At 39.8% G+C, this 21,143-nt stretch overlaps 1 protein-coding gene across 1 annotated transcript in view; it reads left to right on the top strand.

Annotated features, from left to right (window-relative positions):
• Positions 1–21,143, top strand: part of trabd2a (TraB domain containing 2A) — a 62,193-nt gene that overhangs the window by 15,308 nt on the left and 25,742 nt on the right. Inside the window, exons 3-4 of the mRNA XM_040000392.1 lie at positions 10,589–10,735; positions 11,249–11,423. Coding sequence (XP_039856326.1) covers positions 10,589–10,735; positions 11,249–11,423 — 322 coding nt within the window. The remainder of the gene's footprint in view (positions 1–10,588; positions 10,736–11,248; positions 11,424–21,143) is intronic.

Here is a 21,143-nt window from a genome sequence, read left to right as displayed (position 1 = left end):
TTGAAAAATCGCTGCTTAGATAACTGACACATATTGGTCTGAATACAACGGCAAATGTGATGGTCTGGTGATTTGACTTGTTTCGTATCTGTAGATGAAGACAGATATGTTGTATAAACTTATGCGGTGTGTGGTTTTTGTGTGCTGTGCATTTTTGTCTGCGCGTCGTGCTATATGTGTGTTTGAATCATTTTTTGAAAATAGTCAAAAATTTTACATTATTGACATTGCTGCATTCAAATACCAGGCTAAAATAATGTTTAAAAAACCTGCTAAGGTGTACCTAAGCCTTTGTGAACACATACTTTTCCAGCATTTGTGGAATTTCTACTCAGAAGTTGAAGCGTTTTTAGGTTTGGCTTTTGAGGTTTGAGTTTCAGGTGGTTTTGTGACTTCAACAAAACTGTTTGGTAAGGTTTTTAACCTATGTATTTCAATACCATCGATCTAACTAATTTTCATGGTCTGTTACTTGCAATACTTTTTCTGTCCCCAAACATCGATTATATTTATCTATTTTCAAAGCAAAACCTACCAGACTCGCTCTGATGCAAACCGCTCAGGTGAGTACTTGTTGCTTTTTATTTTAATTTTGAACTCAGTATCTTTGTTGTTGGGAAAAAAAACAAGCACGCTGTATTTTTTTTCCACATTTGCAGTTTTTCTGAAGTCACACACTTTGAAACTGTTTCTGAGTCTGCAATAATAAAGAAACTTTACAGACATGATGCAAAGTTTGATTCCTCACCATCTAAACTTGTATGCAAACCACTCTTTGACCCTGTGTGAATCTTTCATTGGCTGTTTCTTATTTCACAGTTTCCTCCCCTTATCTAAAACGTGTTGAAGCCTCTTCGCTTGCTGTTTTTACAGTATATTTCATCATTTGTGTTGTTTTGACAGTTGCTATTTTGGTGTCAGTTTGCATATCAGGATGCTTATATTTGTACCATTCACAATAGTTGCAGAGGGACACTTCTCTGAAAACTGAACTCCCAGCACATTTGTGATGTTTGGATGTTTTTCATATTTTGTTGACTGTTCATAAATCTGTGGTTGTGAAGCTGTGGGAAGTGGTAGATGTCTGGACAACAACAACCATCACACTCTCTGATTTTCACTTGGCCTACCTATCATTTTTTTTAACCGCTATTTCTTTTTCTTTCCGTGGAAACACGATTCTCTCTTTCCTCCCGCTGTTTGTCTCAAAAATATTTTCACCCTCTGTTTATCTCCTTTACTTCCTTTGTCTCCTGTACTGATCAGCCTGACAGAACAATAAACAGATTCATTTCTCAGATGGTTTGGATGCAAGGGCCCATTTTCCATTGCATAGACTTATTCTGTAGGTGATTGGGAGGTGTAGCGTTTATACTGCTGATGGCATTAAAGGTCGATGTTGAGTTTATTGGGATTCCAGTCTCTGTTTTTGTTTAGAATAAGAGAAGTGATGCAAGCTGACTGAAAGTGTTCACATGCATATTACTGTAAATAAGCGTGTGTGCTTGTGCATGTGCCTGGCTTCTTCAGTTTGGTTTGCCCGCGGTGATTTGGTTCTGAGTCTAGGCCAGTGGTAAATAGCACTATGTGGGTTTTTAATTCCTGCTGTGTCTTTATTTCTTGGAGAACTTGGAGAGCAATTTCTTATCCTGCTGTCTGTTGTTGTTTTTTTAAACATTATTTGCCCCCATCATCCTGTGCAGTGAGGAATTTGGTGTATTTCAATTCAATGTCCAAACTTTTTACGGGATTAATATACAGATTCAAAAAAGTACAAAATAATCATCTTAACAAAGCAATTTAGTCAACGCTGTTGGATTAAAGTTTTGGTCATGTAGTAGTAGTTTGAGTTTTCCCTTTTCTTCTTCTTCTGTAATTTACATTTCCCATGTAAACCTTTTCACCTTCAGCCTCTTTTTGTCTTCATATGTTTCCATAATTTCTTTGGACTTCTGCATCTTGACTCTTTGCAGTTTCCTGTTTTCACATGTGTGCTGAATAAAGGTTCAATTATCTGTGTAGCATGATGTGGATGACATAGAATGCATGCGATTGGTCTGTGTTTACTCTGTACATACACTGATAAAGACAAAAAGCTGGTTAAAATAACCTTACTACAAATACGAGAGTAGTTCTGCAGAATATAACAGAATTTTCAACTTGAAAATAACAAACTACGTCCATTCTTTGAATCACTGTGGTTTGGCAACGATGTAAATAGATAAGCTTTTAATAAATACTCCTCTGGCCTTGCAAGAAACCATCAAGCAGTCTTGATCTATACATTGTTATCGCCACAGGCTAAGGATGAAATAGCTGCCACTATCACCAAGGGGGCAAAGTTTGTGGAATGAGTGCACTGAGTGGGATTTTTCTGTTTCTGCAGAGGTGTGAGTGCAAAAGAGCACACGGACTAAAATGCAATTCATGCATCAAAACTATGTTTTTTATAAACTCGACACTGAGATATTTCCAGATATTGGAAATACTGGAAAGTCTTTTTCTTGCCTGTATCCTTGCTTGGCTGTTTTTTTTGTCCAGCTGCGATTCCCAGTTTGTCGATGGCCAGCCATTTGTTTACAATGGCATACAACACTCTGCTATTGAAGCAACCTGCTGTACCGAAATATTGCAACTTTTTCCCAGATGAAAGAAGATAAAACAATTTATTTCCGACGTGGCCGGTGGCTAATTTTTGCCTGTTTGAGTGTGGAAAATCTTGAATTAATTTACTCTTCTTTCTTTGCCTGTTTGCGTGATAACACACATACATTCTCAGATGGTCAGTGTGCGTCTGCAGTAAGTGTTCGCAGCTGTTTTGGTTTGAATCTCGGCATGAAACAGCTTGGCAGTGTTGTTCTTGACTCGTGCTGTCCTGAATTAATAGTGTTCTTTCAGTCAACAGACAGTCGTCGAGATTGATGGCTGTTTTCCTTGCGGCTCACTGTGTTTTCAAGATCTTTGTGTTGTGTCTTGGTGGACCGAGTCGCCGAGCGGCTCGCTGGTTGCTGTGTGGGCCTGTTTTGTATGTACGTGTGAGAGAAAGGAAGAGTGACAGGCAGGAAGACAGAGGCAGGAAAATTTTGCGAATAGTGGACACTCCTGTTTGGTCACTGTCAGAATGTGTGATGACAGGTGGCAGCATGTGTGTGTGGGAAAGTGTGTGTTTACAGTGCTTCTATGTTAATTAGGAAATTAGCTTTGCACAGAGAAGCCACTGTTGTTATGTTAATTTATATAAAAAGTTAGAAAAGCTGGAGTTACTGAACTTTGACATTTTGGCATTTTTACTTAGACAGTCAATCAGGTATAAGAAGACATTACAGTAAATCAAGGGGCTGATCACAGACTAAGAATGACCCTTGTGTGCAAACGGCGTGTTGTTAGGACTCCTGTACAGCTTGTTCAGGGTATAGCGAAGCAGTATAGCCGGATAGAGCGCGGGGGTTTGAGAAGTTGACATTTCAATCACCACAACCCCCACGATCTGCACGCGTGTGCACACACACACACACACACCCACACACAATGCGCGTGCAGAAACCTCGAGCCATTTGGTTTGAGGCTGATTCCCTGTGACAGCCTAAATATTTGGCTGCGTCGGGCACCAAGGTAAATGCACCCCGCAAGAATGTTTTTACAGGGCGAGAGAAAGGGAGAGAGAGACAGAAGGGAAGCGAGGAGGGCGAGAGATAGGTTTTGGACAGAGATAAATAGAGAAAAAGAGAGAGAACGCACAGAGAGGAAGAGAAGGAGAAGTGTAGTCACGGTTTCATATGAATGTGGTCTGAGTGCTGGCCACTGGTTTCTCTGTGATGTACATGGAACATGTGCTCATTTTTTTATGTGCTGAAGTCTGGAGGCATAACTCTACTCCAAATAATTAATCAATAAGAAATTGTATCGACACACTCTAAGTTTAAACTTCAGCCTCCCAAGAGATCTATGAGGAAACAAAACATGCACATTAACTTATTCATTGAAAACATTTTTAAAAAGCAGACAAAACAAACAGATATTACTTTACTGATAACAGCTATTAGTGAAATCCTTGCTCATCTTAGATGACTTGGCTTTTATAAACACACTTGTGAAGTAAAAAATGCTTACTGATGATTTTAGTATTTTAGTGATTTAAAATGCAACTGTGGGCTTAACCTGGCTATTAAAGGAGTTGTTCATGTCAGCATTAACTCACAAGGATCATAAGGATTAGGAAATATAAATGGTATATGAGGACACTTTTTTCCCTAAAGAGAGAGAATACGTTTTTGGTCATTAGTATTTTCAAAGCTTTGGGCCTGAGGACTTTTTTACTTTCTCCTCTTTCTTTCCTGTACAGGAAATCCTTGCCCAATACTTTCCTTCTTTTGTTGTATTGGAAAATTAATAAATCTTTCTTCAAAGGTCTGCTCTGAGTTCTGCAGAGCAGGCAGTAATCCATGATGATGAAGCATTTAAACACACACACATATAGGCACAGACACATACATGTACACTAAGATGAGACCTAATTTTGTACAGGTTATACACACGTACGTACATGAAAACATACGCACGGAGCGAGAAGGTCATTAGTGACCCGAGGAATGTAAGGGTCAAATCTTAAAAAGACCTGATAGAGGGGATCTATAGGATCAAAGGAGAGAAGGATGGAAAAAGAGGGAGTGAAGGAATATGCAGGATCAAAGAGGAGAGGAAGGGAGGTATGAAACGATGGGAGGATAAATGTGTGAGGGAGAGATGTGTAGGCAAGTCGGAGAAAATATGCTCAGGGGAGTTGGAAGGAGGGAATTGAAAGAAAGAAGCAACAATACGGATAAGTCAAACTGACAGGTGTGCGTATCTGTGTTTAAATGGTGGGTTTTCAGCAAGAAAGTGAAAAGGTTGCGCGGTGGTGAAAGATTTATGTGTGTGCGGTGGGTTTCTGTGTGGTGGGAGTGTCAGTGAATGTCTGCTGAATAAAACACTTTATTTCCACTTTTGCAGCCACAATAGCCATTAAACAGCCGTTCCTTTACAAACATAAAGACAAAAATCATAAAACTGGCAGTATCTTCACTTTTTTTAACCACAGTCTTATAGAAAAAGAAACTTGCTATGTTTTCTTTCACTTTTCAGCTTGTAGTTATGGTTTAAACCACCTTTTTAGTTTATTTAGGTTTTCTCTTCATTTTCATGCACCTTTTCCTGGCTCAAAACCAATATTGGATATTTATTTGACCAGAAAGCAGCAGAAAAATACAAAAGAAACACGTTATGTTGATTTTGTTTCTCAAGACTGTTAGATGTTACACTGAAACGTGAAAGTTCGTTTTTCATGGTTTTAAACCTCTGAAACCTCTGAAACTGTGGAGTGGACAAATTGAGACTTTCAGTTTAAAATACACAATGAGACTACTATGAAAGAGAAAACAATCAATTTGAAATCAGTCACATTTTTTAAATCATCTTAGGTATTAGAAGTTCAGCCTGTTTTGTCTGGAAACTCAGATAAAATAGACGTTACTTCCTGAACTCCATCACAATCAAATCACAGGGCGTTGGTGTTTAAATGTTAACTACCTGAGGACAGCAGAAGGTCTCCGAATCACTGTTTTGTGAAGTCCTAGCAGTGCTGCTGTGTTCCTGATGGGTCTTGTTTTAGGGCTGACTGCTCTAACATTTCACTGATAACATCACTCATAAGTAATTCAGAATCCCCGTCTCTGCCTACTTCTGCCTGCATTCGTCTTCGTCTATACTCTCATCCTGAGGTTTCATCGATAACATCAGTAGTGAAAGTCTTTTCACTACTTTTCTTTTTCTCTCCCTTTTTTTCTTTGTTTTCCTCTCTATTATTGGTCTGAACCTTTCTCTTACTGTTGCTGGTATAAATCATACTCAGTGCCTGTTTCTGTCTTATTTATGTGCATGTATGATAAAGAGAAAAGGAGACTTGTATTACTGTGATAGCATCACAAGCAAGTAGGAAACCGAGGAGCTGTTGGGAGTCTTCATTTGTACTTGGGAGATTGCCTGGAAGATCTCTCTGTCTCACTCTCTCTCTTTCTGTGTGTGTGTGCACACAGAAAGAGAGAGAGTGAGGACATGGTTTGTCAGCAGTGTGGACAGCCTACTTTATAAAACGTGTGTTACTCCACATGCTTTTTCTGCTCACTTAGGCACGCAAAAACAGAATATTTGGAAAAATCACAAAAAACCACAAAGACGCTTGCACGCACCAGCACACATGCTCATCTTTAGTGTCTCATTAAAGCCCAGCTGAAAATTAAACTAGTCAAACACTCTCTAAATCTCAGTGCCAGCTCTTACAATCAGAATAACATAAATTAGCTGGAGGCTTTGCCATAAAAGGAATATAGCTTTGTGTTTACATGTTGGTCACATTACGCCAGATTCATATTATGACATGATCTCTCATATAGTTTACATAGTCTATATATTTATATACAGACCAAATGTGTTGATGACATTGTTGGCGAGATTAAAGACGTAAAGTCATCTTATCTTTGCTTGTTATGATTATGGTGATTATGATGGCAGCATTAAGGCCGAAATATACTGAACCTAAAGTAACATGAAGCAGACCAGTGTTGAATGCTGCTGGCTGTTGTGCCGCTGTCTTTCCCTGGATACAAAAGAGGTCCTTCTCTAAACTGTGACACTATTCCTATTCCTATATTATTCCTGTGTTATGGAATTAATTGTGCTGACTTATTTATGGTGCCATCACATTAGTACTGAATAGGTTTGTCACCAGAACTGAGAGTTTCGATACCTTTTGACACCAAACCAAAAAACACTGATACTCGAATACTAATTGATAAAGAAAAAGTACAGATTATATCGCATTAGATACTCATTTGCAGCAGTATTGAAATCAACAGTGCTTTCTTCACTTCCACCAGCTGACGCTCTGCTTTACACAGCCCCACTGTAAGCTGAAAGGCTCACAGCCCTTCCCCTCACTAGCAGCTGAACACATGAAAAGTAGTGCAACAAACTTTGTGATGCTTATTAGAAGACCAACAGCCCACTCTTTATCAACAGTTGTCATACATGTTAGCCTGGACACATGTTACCTGATTAATTACAGAGCTGCCGCGTGCTATCATTAAAATAGGGTCTAGTGGCTTTGGCTAACAATAAAATGCTAATGCTAATTTTGGACTTAGGGATATTTTATATTCAGTGCAGTGAATTGACGTCAAATCTGCTGTCACTAGCCACCGTTTCTTGGTCGTGCACTTATCAAGTTTTGTAACCTGGTTGAAGACATGACTGTGTTGTTTATTTTTCCTGCCGTTTTAATGGTATATCAGTAGAAATGCTCAAACATTCACAGATTATATAAAGGGAGATGTTGGAACAGTTGAAAAGATGATACTTTGTGGACAAAACTGGAAAAAGCAGTTTTTTTCTCCTTGTTTTGACCTCTTCTTCTCCTATATCAGTGCAGATGTAGTTCTCTGATCAGGAAAATAATGTAGTGGCTACCTGCTTTGCTGCCATAACAGAGAGCATAAATGAATGAGGCCGTGAAGCCAGCAACCTGGTGGGTATACTGGGGCCTTTAGAGAGCAAACATTATCAGTCCTGCTCATCTGTGTCGTTAATGGACAATGTTAGTTTGTCAAGATAGCAAAAATTATTTGTTTTTTAAAAAGTATTGTGTTTCTTTTAAAGAAAGACACCTAGACAAATGATTCAGTAGATATATCTATAGCAGGAACTTTTCATTTAATTGTTTATCCATTATCTAACTTTGGTGTAGAATGAATGACAAGGGATCTTTATTAATAGAAAAAAGCTGTAAAACGTATGAAAATATCCAGAAAAGTTCAAAATGAAAAAAGCCTTCCAGTGGAACGGACTGGCATCTTTGCTTGCCCGATTTTGACCCCCGGGCCTTATGTTTGACACCTCTGCTTTAGAGAAAATCAACATTTGGCTCTGGTACATGTTCCTTCACATGATTTAAAGCATCTTTCCACTTGGCTCGCAACCAAATGACAATTTTTACTAAATAGTTGAGGAGGTGTAACACCTCAACAATACTCTACAAAACTCAAAACCTTAAACTAAGACTCCAAACTCCAGAGCGAGAGCAGCAAGAGTTTTTTGAACCGGACCGCTGAACACTCCAAATCTCCACATGTGGGAATCTGACCGTGATGATGTTTGCTCTAGATGCACACACCCACCCCACTCCATCTCCACAAGAGGGGAGATTTCCATGACAAAGGACAATTATTGACTTTCATTGGCTCCGCTTGCTTTGATATCAGCAAGGGGTGTGTCTGTGTGTCTGTCTGTGTGTGCAGGAGGGGGCGGGTTAGGGGACAGCAGAAGAAACAGGGGGATCTGATGAAAGGAGCCGAGTGGGGAAAAAGCACCCGCTGACCCGCAATGGAGTAGTAGAAGAGGACGATTACAGCAGAAAGAAAGGAATGATTTGTTAAGGTTTTCTTTCTTTCAGTCCTCCACTTTACTGCTTTTATTCTGTTTCCTCACTTTCTTGTTAGTGTTTTCTTTCTGTCTGTCTTATTCCTTCCCCGCATTTTTTTTTGTACTTTAAGCTGCCTATATATGACTGATCCTCCCCCTCACCCACACCTCCTCCTCTCCCTTCACTACCATAATTTAAGGGGCTGAAAGGCATGGCGAGCACAGAAAGAGGAGAAGGGAGAGCAGTGAAAAAGGGGAGACCCTGCAGATGAGGGCCTTCCTTCACGGAGATGGCACAGATGTGAGGGTGTTTTTGTGAAATGAGTCGGGGAGGGGCGGCGATAGGCTAATTTGCGTGGCATAAAGACGGGGGTCCTTTTCATATGCAGAGCTCCACTTTGATGCGCGGCCGATGAAAGCTGGAGGGAGCACAGAGGAGAGGAGAAGAGAGGGTGACGGAGGGGTTCTTTGTCCCGCTGACAAGAAGGCATCTGCTCCACGCTGCTCTCCTCTCCTGCTCTCTTCAGCTATAAGGAGGCTCCCACAAAGGGGAAGCCGAGGGGGAAAAGTGTCATCGGAGCACCTTAGAAAGCAGAACATAAAAAGCAAAAACATAACAAAAAATAGCCGCTCGGGTCCGCCTTGCATACAGATACGCATATCGTTACAGAATTCAAGAGCTGAGGCTTCACACACAAACTGGTGAATTGCAAAAACATGCTGACATACTGTGGACAAATTTACATAGTTCCGCTGCTAACCAAAAACGTATTCACTTTGACTCATTGTTCCTTTTGAGAAGCAAATAAACTATACAAAACTTTCTTCTGTCACTGGGATTGAGATCAATGGCTTCCAGGGTGAAAGGTGTGCGTTTGTGTGCATGCGTCTGTGTGTGTGCGGTGAGAGATCAGAGGGAGACCATGCACTGAGGTGACTGGCGGTGCTTTCTGTACGAACCCCTGTCTCAAGTCTGATGTGTAGACTGTACAGCTTTCTGAGCATGTGCGTGCGCTGATGTGTAATTGTGTATATCTATATTTGCATGTGCATGTGTGCATATGTCTTTCATCTCACCAGGCCTCTCTAACCAAACACTGGCTGATTTCATGCTCACACAAAAGCTGAATCTGTGCTGCAAAGCTGAAAGGGGTCCAGGCAGAAAAAAGTGTCCTTTTAAAAGTGGTTAATTCAATAGGACACGTAAATCAGAATTTTATGCCCAGTCTTGCCTAAAATTTAACATGTTTGCTGTTTGCTGACAGTGTCTGTCGGTCAGACTAGTATAGCTCAACAACTTTTAAATGGAATCCTATAAAGAGTGTACATAAAATAGTTTTCAGATAATGGATCATTTTAACTCTAAACCAGGCTGTACTCCAAAAGGCTAGGCATGCTGCACTATGTTGAAACTGATAGCTCCTCTCCATTTCCCCACTGTGGCAGTTACCACTACATATCATCACAGCAAAACTCTTCCTTATGTGGATTCCTCGCTTCTCAAGATTTTCCACTCTAGGTGAGCTATCCTCTCACCTTTTGTCAGACATTTGTGTTTTTTTTAGCAGCAGAGCTCCTCTCTCTTACAGATAATTGACATTGTCTTGCATTGACAGCCACATGTGCTGTCATTTCTCTTGATCCTCTTTCTTTGTTGTTTTTGTTTTTTTGCGTTGCATTGCTCAACAGCTGATCTGGGAATATCTTTAACTCTCAATTTGATTGTCTCTTTGTTTGGCAGGCCTTGAAATAAAACCTCAGAGTTACAGAATGAAGCCTCCTGAATACAACTGTCATCAGTAAATGGTTCCCAACAATAGCATTCTTCAGCTGCATGGCAGTTTTAGCAGTGGCACACTGCACAGCCAATAACTGTTCAAAGATTGATTTGGCTTGTAGTTGAGAGGGCACTGTTTATTGCTGGTATCCAGTAATTACACCAGAACATACCAATGGTCACATGTATGTGTGAGGTTGCTGACTCGCTGCTTGTTTGATTGTTAGAAGTTGTATTTTACACATATAATTGACATTAATTTGCTTGATCTTCATATTTTTGAGCCCAGAAAAACCTCTGGGTCTTAGAGCGAGGTAGAAATAAATCTTTCATTAATTGGTTATCCCTGTCTTATTTTAGGTGATCTTTGCCCTGAACCAGACTTTATTACAACAGGAGTCTTTAAGGGCAGGAAGCCTACAGGTCCCATATACCACTGAAGACCTCATCAGGCACTACAACTGTGGAGATCTCAACTCCATTATCTTCAATCATGACACATCACAGGTCAGATCATCCACAATTGTATCTTATCTTATCTTATCTTATCTTATCTTATCTTGTCTTGTCTTGTCTTGTCTTGTCTGTAACTTTCAGTCTGTCTAATAAGCTTAGATTCATTTTGACCCCTTGATCTTAGGTTTGTCCAACTGGCACAACCCTTAACCTTTTACTTTCACCCCTAACCTACTGACCCACCTCACCTTCTTCTTCCCCCACCCCCCAGCGCACACATGCACTTTCTCCATACTTAGCTACTTCTGTTCTTTCTCTGCCACCATTGCTATATGTTTCTCCTGCCAATCTCATGAGATCTTTGTCAGTCCAAAGGCTTTTAAGTCAATTGTACCATCAGTCATGTAAAGAAAATAAATAAGTAAAAACCCTTGAACGATATGTCTTAAGAATTTCAGATTTTTTATTGATCCAACCTTAGTCAAAGGTTTGCAAATAACTTATAAATAAACAATCATGTCTTCTGTGTTTTACTTTCATGGCCAACTACCTTGGGAACTATAGGTCCCTAACTTCAATAATGTGACACTGCCACCCAATGAGCAGGCCACTGCCCAGGAAATAGACAGCTACTTCCGACAGGAACTCATCTACAAGAGAAATGAAAGGATGGGCAAGAGGGTCAAGGCTCTGCTTGAGGAACACCCAGACAAGAGCTTCTTTTTTGCTTTTGGAGCAGGTTGGTGTTCTCTAATTTATACAAAATACACACAGAAAAAAATGAACAGTGAACTCTGTGATCAGTGTTTGGAGTATCAGCTTTATAATATGCAGTGTGGGTTGTTGGTTTACTAGTGTGTTATTAGATACAGTAAATGCCGCTATATACGTATAATATCCCAAATCCACGAGTTCCTCCCCGTGGATACTTCTATGTGTATGTGTATTTGTAAAGTGGTAATGAGATCTTTACTTCAGTCCAGACCAAAACTTCTGGACACAAATTTACTTAAATACCTTCAAAATGACTGAATGAGTGAATGGTCTGTATGTGTGTGTGTGTGTGTGTGTGTGTGTGTGTGTGTGTGTGCGTGTGTGTGTGCATGGCGGGGCCTGGGGCTCACTAAGCCTTGACCCCTGTGGGACATGGTCCTGCTCCCGGCTGGATGCTTCTGCCCGTCTTTGGGATGTGGGTGCTTGTTTGTTCTGGGGTGCATGGCTGGATGTTCCAGTGTGGTTGTTGGCTTGCTCCCTTGGTGGCAGGGTAATAATAATTACTTTTATCCATTTAATATAATGACTTTAATTCCAGTTTTGTTTGAAGAGCACTCCTACAAAGGAGATTAGAGACTTCTTAGTCAGAGCAGCTTAGCAAACTCAGGTAGAGAAAACAAAGACATCTTAACCTCATAAGACCCGAACTCTTTCATGGCATGCATTTTTAATTTCTCTTTGCTATTTGGGCTGATTGGGACCGGATGAATGTAAAAACAAAGAATTACGTAGTATTTTGGTCTAAACAACTCAAAATGTGATGTCCACATATGTGGACGCCAGGTCCTAGGAGGTTAAGGAAGAGGTGAACAGAAGTCCCAGAAAAGCTGAATTTAGCTTGTCTTCCCAGAACTGAAAGGGCAGAGTCCAGAAACACACACATATATATACATTTATACATATAAGTGGCAATTCATGTCTCTTACTGTTGTCTTTAAATAAAGAAAACCATTTTTCTTTGGATGTTATTGCATTGGATTTATGGAAACCGGTGCTGCTAATCAGCCCTATGAATGAATAACTCACTGACTGATAGATGATGGTCTTTATCAACTTTGAGTCCAAATAGTTTAGTTTAAAGGAGATCTTCTATAAACCATAATTTTATCAATGCAGGGTTAACCAGAAGCAGACTTGTGGTGTGTTTGAGTCATTTAGAAATGTCAGCATAATACTTTGAATTCTTTTAACACTACATAGCAACCCCATAAGTATCACCCATCTAATAAAAGAATCCAATGAAAACAGGGAGGGTGATAAGAACAGAAATCAAGCATACTTCTATGTGTGTGTGTGTGTGTGTGTGTGTGTGTGTGTGTGTGTGTGTGTGTGTGTGTGTGTGTGTGTGTGTGTGTGTGTTCACTTTATGTGTGTATAAGTCCATCAGCCAGACTTTCTTTATTCTGTTTTGAAAATGGACAATCAATTGATTCATTCATTTTCTCTATCCTTTGAATTTGTCTTTGTTGTAAATCACTGATTGATCTATTGATTATATTTTGGACAGTTTTCTAATGTAATGTCCAACAATCAGCATATTTTTGAATAAAGCGTTTACAGATAATTAATAACACATCTATAAACTATTTATTAGCCATCAATAAGGGGAGTCTTATTGAAAAGTAGTGCCATTACATTCTGAATTTGGCATGTCATACAGTTTTAGTTCATTTCATACTTCTTATACAGCGCTGTATAAGAAGAGTGGACCAAATTGTATTAATTTCTTAATCCAATTTTGTTGTTTTGTTTTGTGTTTTTTTGCTTTTAAGCAATGTTGCTGTGTAAACCTTTGGGGGGTCAGTTTTGAGTAGAACAGCAGTGAGCTTTGAGCAGAAAGAGAGAGGCTTTCACAGACTATTGGTCTGCTGCAGGAAACAGATGAGGAAAAGCAGATGAACACGCTTGCTCGCTCTCTCTCTCTCTCTGTCTCTCTCACACACACACACACACACACACACACACACACACACACACACACACACACACACACACACAAAACCCACTCCCAGTGCCTAACAAGGAGTACATTTCAGAGCTTTCCCCTAAGGAGGTGCCTTTACAAGGGCTTGGTCTCTGAAGGTGTGTGCCTCTGTGTGTATTTTTGTATGTATGGGTGTGTGCTTATATGTGTGTTTGCTGTGCATGTGTGTGTCTGCATGTGAGCTGGTGAGTGAAAGTGATATGGCCAATCAGCCCAGAAGCATTGGTCTTAGACATATGGAGGGCAGGTTAGGTCGTTGTGTACAAGGAATGGGATATGGCACACGATGGTCCACACACACACACACACACACACACACACACACACACACACACACACATTACACAGGCCCCTGGGTATCTGGGTAAAATGTGTCCTTAATTATCCCGGGTGGGGTCAGAGGACAAGCACACTCACACACACACACACACACTGGCTACAATGGAGCCCATTATGTCAGGGTACTCCGTTTCCCTGTTGCTATCAGCTGTGAGATCAGTCTTATCACTGACCTTATCATGTCCCTCTGATTCGTTAAAGAGTGTTTAAACAGATTAAAGATTTTTTATGTTCCACATTTTCAGACACACAAGACTTGCAGCATTATGCGTTTCAGCAACTACAAATTCAGAAAGAAGTGAATTTTTCCCCTTTAGTTGTCATGCTGAAAGCTTTAGGTAATCTATGATTATGAATAATGTTAACTTTAGATTTAATTTGATTCAGAGGAATTAGAGTTGTGCTTTTTAAACAGCAGTAGCATATTTGACATATTTCTTTTCCCGAGTAATGATCCCATTTGACTGCAGAGGTCGGCCTGCAGATTCCTGACTGACCTATGTGGAAAATTGTTGAGGGTTTTCATTTTTGCTTTCAGTAAGCTTTATTGCCACAACAACTTAAGTACACTGGAAATAAAATAATGACCTAAAATAACTTCAGCATTAACATTCTAATATAGTACAAAGTTAACTGTGATGAGGAAATATGGCTGTTTTTTTATATTTAATTTTTATTTACATGATCAACGCAGTTTGTCTGTTTGTCTGTCAGCAAGACAATTCACTCACTGGCCACTTTGTTAGGTATACTTCATTAGTTCTGAAGCGCACTTCTACAAAGGAGATTAGAAGCGTTGTAGTCAGAGCACCTTAACAAGTTCAGATAGAGAAAGCAAAGACAATTTTTAAGTAAGACGAGACAGAAAAGCTGATTTTTTTTTCTAGAACTGATGGGTAGTACATGGCACAAATTGAGTCTAATCAGCCAGTTACATGACACAAACTCAGTGCTTTTAGGCAGATATGTGCATATAGACATGCTAAAGTTTAAACTGAGTGTCAGAATAGGGAAAAAGGTAATTTAAGTGATTTTGAATGTGCCATGGTTGTTGGTGCCAGACAGGCTGGTCTGACCGTTTCAAAAAACTGCTGATCTGCTGGAATTTTCTTACACAACCATCTCAAGGTTTTCCAGAAAATTGTCTTAAAAAGAGAAAATAGCGAGCAACAGTTCTCTGGATAAAAATGCCTTGTTAATGCCAGATGCCAGAGAAGAATGCTACGAATGCTTCAAGTTGATAGCAAGGCAACAATACTTTAAATAATTACTTATTATAACTAAGGTATGCATAAGAGAACCTCTAAATGCACGCATTTAATGCAGATTGCCTACAGCAGCAGAACATCACACCGGGTGCCTCTCCTGTTCGCTAAGAACAAGAAATTGAGGCTACACTTCAAACTGGCTGGTGAACAAGCCGAACTAGGAGACGCATAGTCAAAGGAACCCGTAAAGGTTTTGTGCAGATATGTATACCTTCTGTCATAATTGAACAGTCGTGCACTGGATTTGACCCACAGTTGTTATCTTTGACTGTGTGAGCCATATTATGTGAGTATTTAGGTGTTTTTGCATTGTACGAAAAAAATAAATAAATCCATGAATGGACAGTAGTCACACACTAGAGTAAAATGCTTTCGCACCCTAAATAATTTCCCATACAGGAAAACATACACACTGATTTATACACCAAGAAAGAATTGCTTTGTTACATGTGGGTGGAAAACGAGGCCCTGCCAAAGTCTGTTACTTGAACTGAGCTGTAGGGGCTAAACTGACTGGTCAACTGAGAAATTGTTATTTAATTTCTTGTCATCATTTTCACGCTCATGTTAAAAATTCACCAGAATGTGGCCTGTGATTGGTTTGCATCCCAGCTTTCACTGTTAGATAAACTTTGTTTTTCAGCAGTCTGGCCAGAATAGTGGTCAGGAAGGCAGCAGTCAAACAAACAGTAGCGGTCGCTGGTCAGTACCTCACACTACACTTTAAGGCCCAATGGAGCAGACACATACACACGCTCTCACTCTACACTGGCTGTGTCTCTCTTTACTCCCACCTCACACTTTGTTGTCTAGAGTCCTTTCTTCTTTTCCTTGTGCAAACTGCCTGTTAATGCAAGTTCACAGAGTGCAGTGGATAAAGATTTGAAGAAGGAAAAGAGATGCGGTGATAAGAGCCGGTTATAACAGAGTCACATTCATGGTGCACAGACCTCTGTGACCACCCAGTAGTTCTAGTTGTTATGAGAAAATTTAAGGTGGAAAAACGTTTCATACACCTGCAGCACAAAGTACCCTGTGTCATGCTTAGTGCCCCATCTTTCTGCTAAAGCATAAAAACCAGGGTTATTAGAGTAACAGAGACATTGCCCCAGTCTTTCCTGTCATCCTCATACGAAAACATGTCAATAAAAAGATTTTGACTATACTGGGATTTGAGCCAGCTTTCAGCAATTTGCCTTTTTTAAATAATTTTTAAATTTTTTTAACAACATAACTCATAATGGTGTACATATAATATTTGCCAGTTCTTTAGTCCTAGAAGGAGCAGTGATTTTAGACTCAATATATCGTGCCCTTGTCTTGACCATAATGGTAAAACTATGAAGGTTTTTCCAGTTTTACTTTGCGTAGCTAAACAGCTATCCTGCCACAACTTTGTACTTTACTGTACTGTAAGTAAATACCTCCTAGAAATTTGTCTTTTCCCCCCACTTGTTTGTCTGAAATACCACGCCCATCACTCAACGTGAATGATGATGTTGAAAACGTGCCATATGTTCAGACAGACATATGGAAGTGGTTATTGCTCCGCTCCATAGGTACAGTAACCCAATCCATGTATACAATCTGAACCCTTGTTCCCTTTATAATCTCTGCCATACCCTGGCACGCTTGACTTTAATAAAATGGTGTGTTTACATATCGCTAAAGGCCGAGAGCGACGTTCTGCCTGCTCTCAAATGTTTTTTCTTTTTCCAGGCTGAACTTGAATACATCCATGTTTCAGCCTGAAGCTCCTTAGCACACCATGATTCCCCTGAAAATCTGCTCCAAAACCACAAATTTAAATATTTGCGGCAGTGTAATAGCCAGTGTGGTTGACAGGCTCTAACGGTTACCGTACTTTGAAATGTTTGACTCTTTTCACAGACAATTAAGGTTTGACTTTGGATCTTTTGCTGTTTAGCTTGGTACAGCCTTGCTAAAGTGAATACCCCTTGGTTAGTGAGCTGTTTAGTACTGTGGGTATGCCTGTAATAAATGGATGTTTTGGCTCATGAGCTGCAACTCATGACAGAAGTTGACATGAACTCATAACTCACACAAAGCACCTTGACAAGTCAGTATGTGGGTTGCTCTTGGTACTGGAGTCCCTTAATGAACTGCTGAGTCCTCTAGTTTCAACATAAGCAAAGGGTACTAACATAGCCACATTTGTAATGCATTTGTTTGCCAAACTATTTAAAAGCAACTTAAATAATAAGAATATATCTGGCATATTCCAATTGGAGCCCCCTCGAGCCAATGGACATGACAGTGAATCCAAATCCCACTACCATTTTAAGATGGTAGTGTGACACTAACCATTTTCAGCTGCTACTTTATATCAGTTTTTATGTTAACAGTGAAGTTATGTGGCTTTTATTGACACATAAGTGCTGCACCACAAAAATAGAGTGAAGCCAATAAGATAACCGTACATATCTTACTGTAAATAACTCAGAAGCTTTTTTGTTATTTTATGATGTGATAATGATACAGTTATTATTTCACAATTATGTGAAATAATACATGCAGAAGCAAAAATGTTCTGTATCACATTTAATGTTATAGATAATCTCAATTGATATTTGGGATTCAGGTATTTGTTTTTGTTTAATATTTTAAAGCATTATTTGCTGCCAATGGTTGGTGCTGCTCTCCCAAAGTGCAGAGTAGGATTAGGATTAGGTTTAGCAGATACGATGACAGTCATATGGGAGACGGGGTACACTCTGGATAGGTTGTCAGCTAATCATATGGCATGAAGAAACCACTGACACTCACATCTACACCTACAGGCAATTTAGAGTCACCAGCTTACAAAGCATGCTTTAGTCTGTGGCAGGACTTAACCACTGGCACAGTGATAACATTGAGCCTTGGGGAGTCAGTAAGTTTGAACCCAGCGGTAACAGTGCTAACCACCGTGCCAACCCCATATAAACATAGGTTTGAATATTTCCCTCAATGTAAATATAGTTGTGATGAAGAGTTAAAACAAATTGATGCAGAATCTATAGTTTATGATCCTGCTACACACTGCAATCAAACCATATTCAGCTCATTTGAAAAGCATTACATTATAACTGTTGTTACAACACTTTTTTGTGTAAATAAACTAAGCCTCTACTGCTCCTACATGCATAAAATGGTAGCTTCATAGGATTGACTAGAGATTTCTCCAGGTTAAATCTTCCACATGCATGGCTCAGATCTCTGCTGTGTGTTTTTACTGTATGCACCGCTGCCACTGCCCCTTTGGTTTTTCTCGCCCAGATGGTGTGAAAGTCAAAAAAAATATGGTGCTTTTTTCACAGCAACCTCACACTCATAAACAGCCAGTTTACAACTGTTTGGGGTAGTCGCTGACACAAGTAACACACATGTCATCCAACACCATTAAAATCCAGACCTACCACACACCGGTTAGGGAAACAGGCAGCTAGGGCCGGACCATCTGCCAATCCTACATTAAGTCCCGGATTTAAGTTTGAATGACACCTTTATGCCTAACCTTTTTTGTAAGGTTTAGTTTATGATGATACATTTAATGATAAATGAAATTATCAGTAAGATATTTAATCATGTTTGATCGAATAAAACAACAGCTATCAGGTGTTTTTTTTTTAAAAACAAATCTGAGGAGGTGGACACGGTGTGTTTACCACCTCCAGAGTGGTAAACACACCGTGATGAGGTTTTGTGTCAGAAGAGAGGAACAACTAGCTGCTTTGAGTTCAGACAGACTTTTACTTATTATTTAAAACTGTGTGTAGTTTCTGTTTGCATGTATAATATTAAACTCAGTCCAGATTAAAAGACAAAACATTTTAGCAATCAGATGTTAAGATACCACAATCTGTAATGTATCATTAGCACATCCAATGTCTTCTTCCATGAGGATAAAAGAGCGATAAACCTGTCAGCCCCTCTGGGTAACTAACTGCTTGTTAAACTGCTGAGTGAAACGCTCCTAAATATATACATTTTGTTGAAGTCATCTGGTCAAAGGCCTCAGCCTCTGTACTTGAAAGACATATTTCCTACAGCTCACGCTTCTCTCTCGGCTGCAGCACTAAATGCTTGTCACAACAGTTTGCTGTGATTTATTAAAAGAGTTGAACTCCTCACCCACTGACCTCATTCAAACTCAGCAGTATTTCCTTATCCACCTGGAAAAAGGCTTTTTACATGCCTGCCCAGAGGCTCAGTTTCATTTGGACCATAGGTAACTCGCTTCTATATAAAAGGGGAGAGGGAAAGGAAAATGACATCTTTAGCAGCAGTGCATCTATTGATGATTTTGAGTGGAAATGTCTCATGTACAGTTCCTGTATGAATGAGTCTGTCTCTGGCTGTACGGAGACTCTGTACATTCAAACAAGCAAAGCAAGGTTTGACCTCAGTAACTTCTTTGCTGGCTTAGATTAGCTCTATGTGTCCTGTACACAGTGTTGGGAAGGTTACTTTTAAAATGTATTCCACTACAGATTACAGAATATATGCCCCAAACAGTATTTTGTAATGTATTCCGCTATGTTACTCAATGAGAGTAACGTATTCTGAATACTTTGGATTACTTAATATATTATCATGCTTTTTACAACTACATGAATCTACATTGCTGTGTGATTTATTACTTTTACTGAAGGTTACTCGCCATACCAATACCAACTAGATGTTAAAATCTTAATATAAAGTGAGTAACAGTAGGTGGACATTAGGTAAGGCTGCACATTTTGCAGCGATCTCGTATAGAAAACTATTCCGCACGTACAGGGAGTGCAGAATTATTAGGCAAGTTGTATTTTTGAGGAATGATTTTATTATTGAACAACAACCATGTTCTCAATGAACCCAAAAAACTCATTAATATCAAAGCTGAATGTTTTTGGAAGTAGTTTTTAGTTTGTTTTTAGTTTTAGCTATTTTAGGGGGATATCTGTGTGTGCAGGTGACTATTACTGTGCATAATTATTAGGCAACTTAACAAAAAACAAATATATACCCATTTCAATTATTTATTTTTACCAGTGAAACCAATATAACATCTCCACATTCACAAATATACATTTCTGACATTCAAAAACAAAACAAAAACAAATCAGCGACCAATATAGCCACCTTTCTTTGCAAGGACACTCAAAAGCCTGCCATCCATGGATTCTGTCAGTGTTTTGATCTGTTCACCATCAACATTGCGTGCAGCAGCAACCACAGCCTCCCAGACACTGTTCAGAGAGGTGTACTGTTTTCCCTCCTTGTAAATCTCACATTTGATGATGGACCACAGGTTCTCAATGGGGTTCAGATCAGGTGAACAAGGTAGGCCATGTCATTAGTTTTTCTTCTTTTATACCCTTTCTTGCCAGCCACGCTGTGGAGTACTTGGACGCGTGTGATGGAGCATTGTCCTGCATGAAAATCATGTTTTTCTTGAAGGATGCAGACTTCTTCCTGTACCACTGCTTGAAGAAGGTGTCTTCCAGAAACTGGCAGTAGGACTGGGAGTTGAGCTTGACTCCATCCTCAACCCGAAAAGGCCCCACAAGCTCATCTTTGATGATACCAGCCCAAACCAGTACTCCACCTCCACCTTGCTGGCGTCTGAGTCGGACTGGAGCTCTCTGCCCATTACCAATCCAGCCACGGGCCCATCCATCTGGCCCATCAAGACTCACTCTCATTTCATCAGTCCATAAAACCTTAGAAAAATCAGTATTGAGATATTTCTTGGCCCAGTCTTGACGTTTCAGCTTGTGTGTCTTGTTCAGTGGTGGTCGTCTTTCAGCCTTTCTTACCTTGGCCATGTCTCTGAGTATTGCACACCTTGTGCTTTTGGGCACTCCAGTGATGTTGCAGCTCTGAAATATGGCCAAACTGGTGGCAAGTGGCATCTTGGCAGCTGCACGCTTGACTTTTCTCAGTTCATGGGCAGTTATTTTGCGCCTTGGTTTTTCCACACGCTTCTTGCGACCCTGTTGACTATTTTGAATGAAACGCTTGATTGTTCGATGATCACGCTTCAGAAGCTTTGCAATTTTGAGACTGCTGCATCCCTCTGCAAGATATCTCACTATTTTTGACTTTT

This window comes from Simochromis diagramma, unplaced genomic scaffold, assembly GCF_900408965.1.
Source record: "Simochromis diagramma unplaced genomic scaffold, fSimDia1.1 OVJJ01000596.1, whole genome shotgun sequence".
Lineage (NCBI taxonomy): Eukaryota > Metazoa > Chordata > Actinopteri > Cichliformes > Cichlidae > Simochromis > Simochromis diagramma.
The sequence above is the reverse complement of the archived record's forward strand: the minus strand, read 5'-3'. Positions and strand labels throughout refer to the sequence as shown.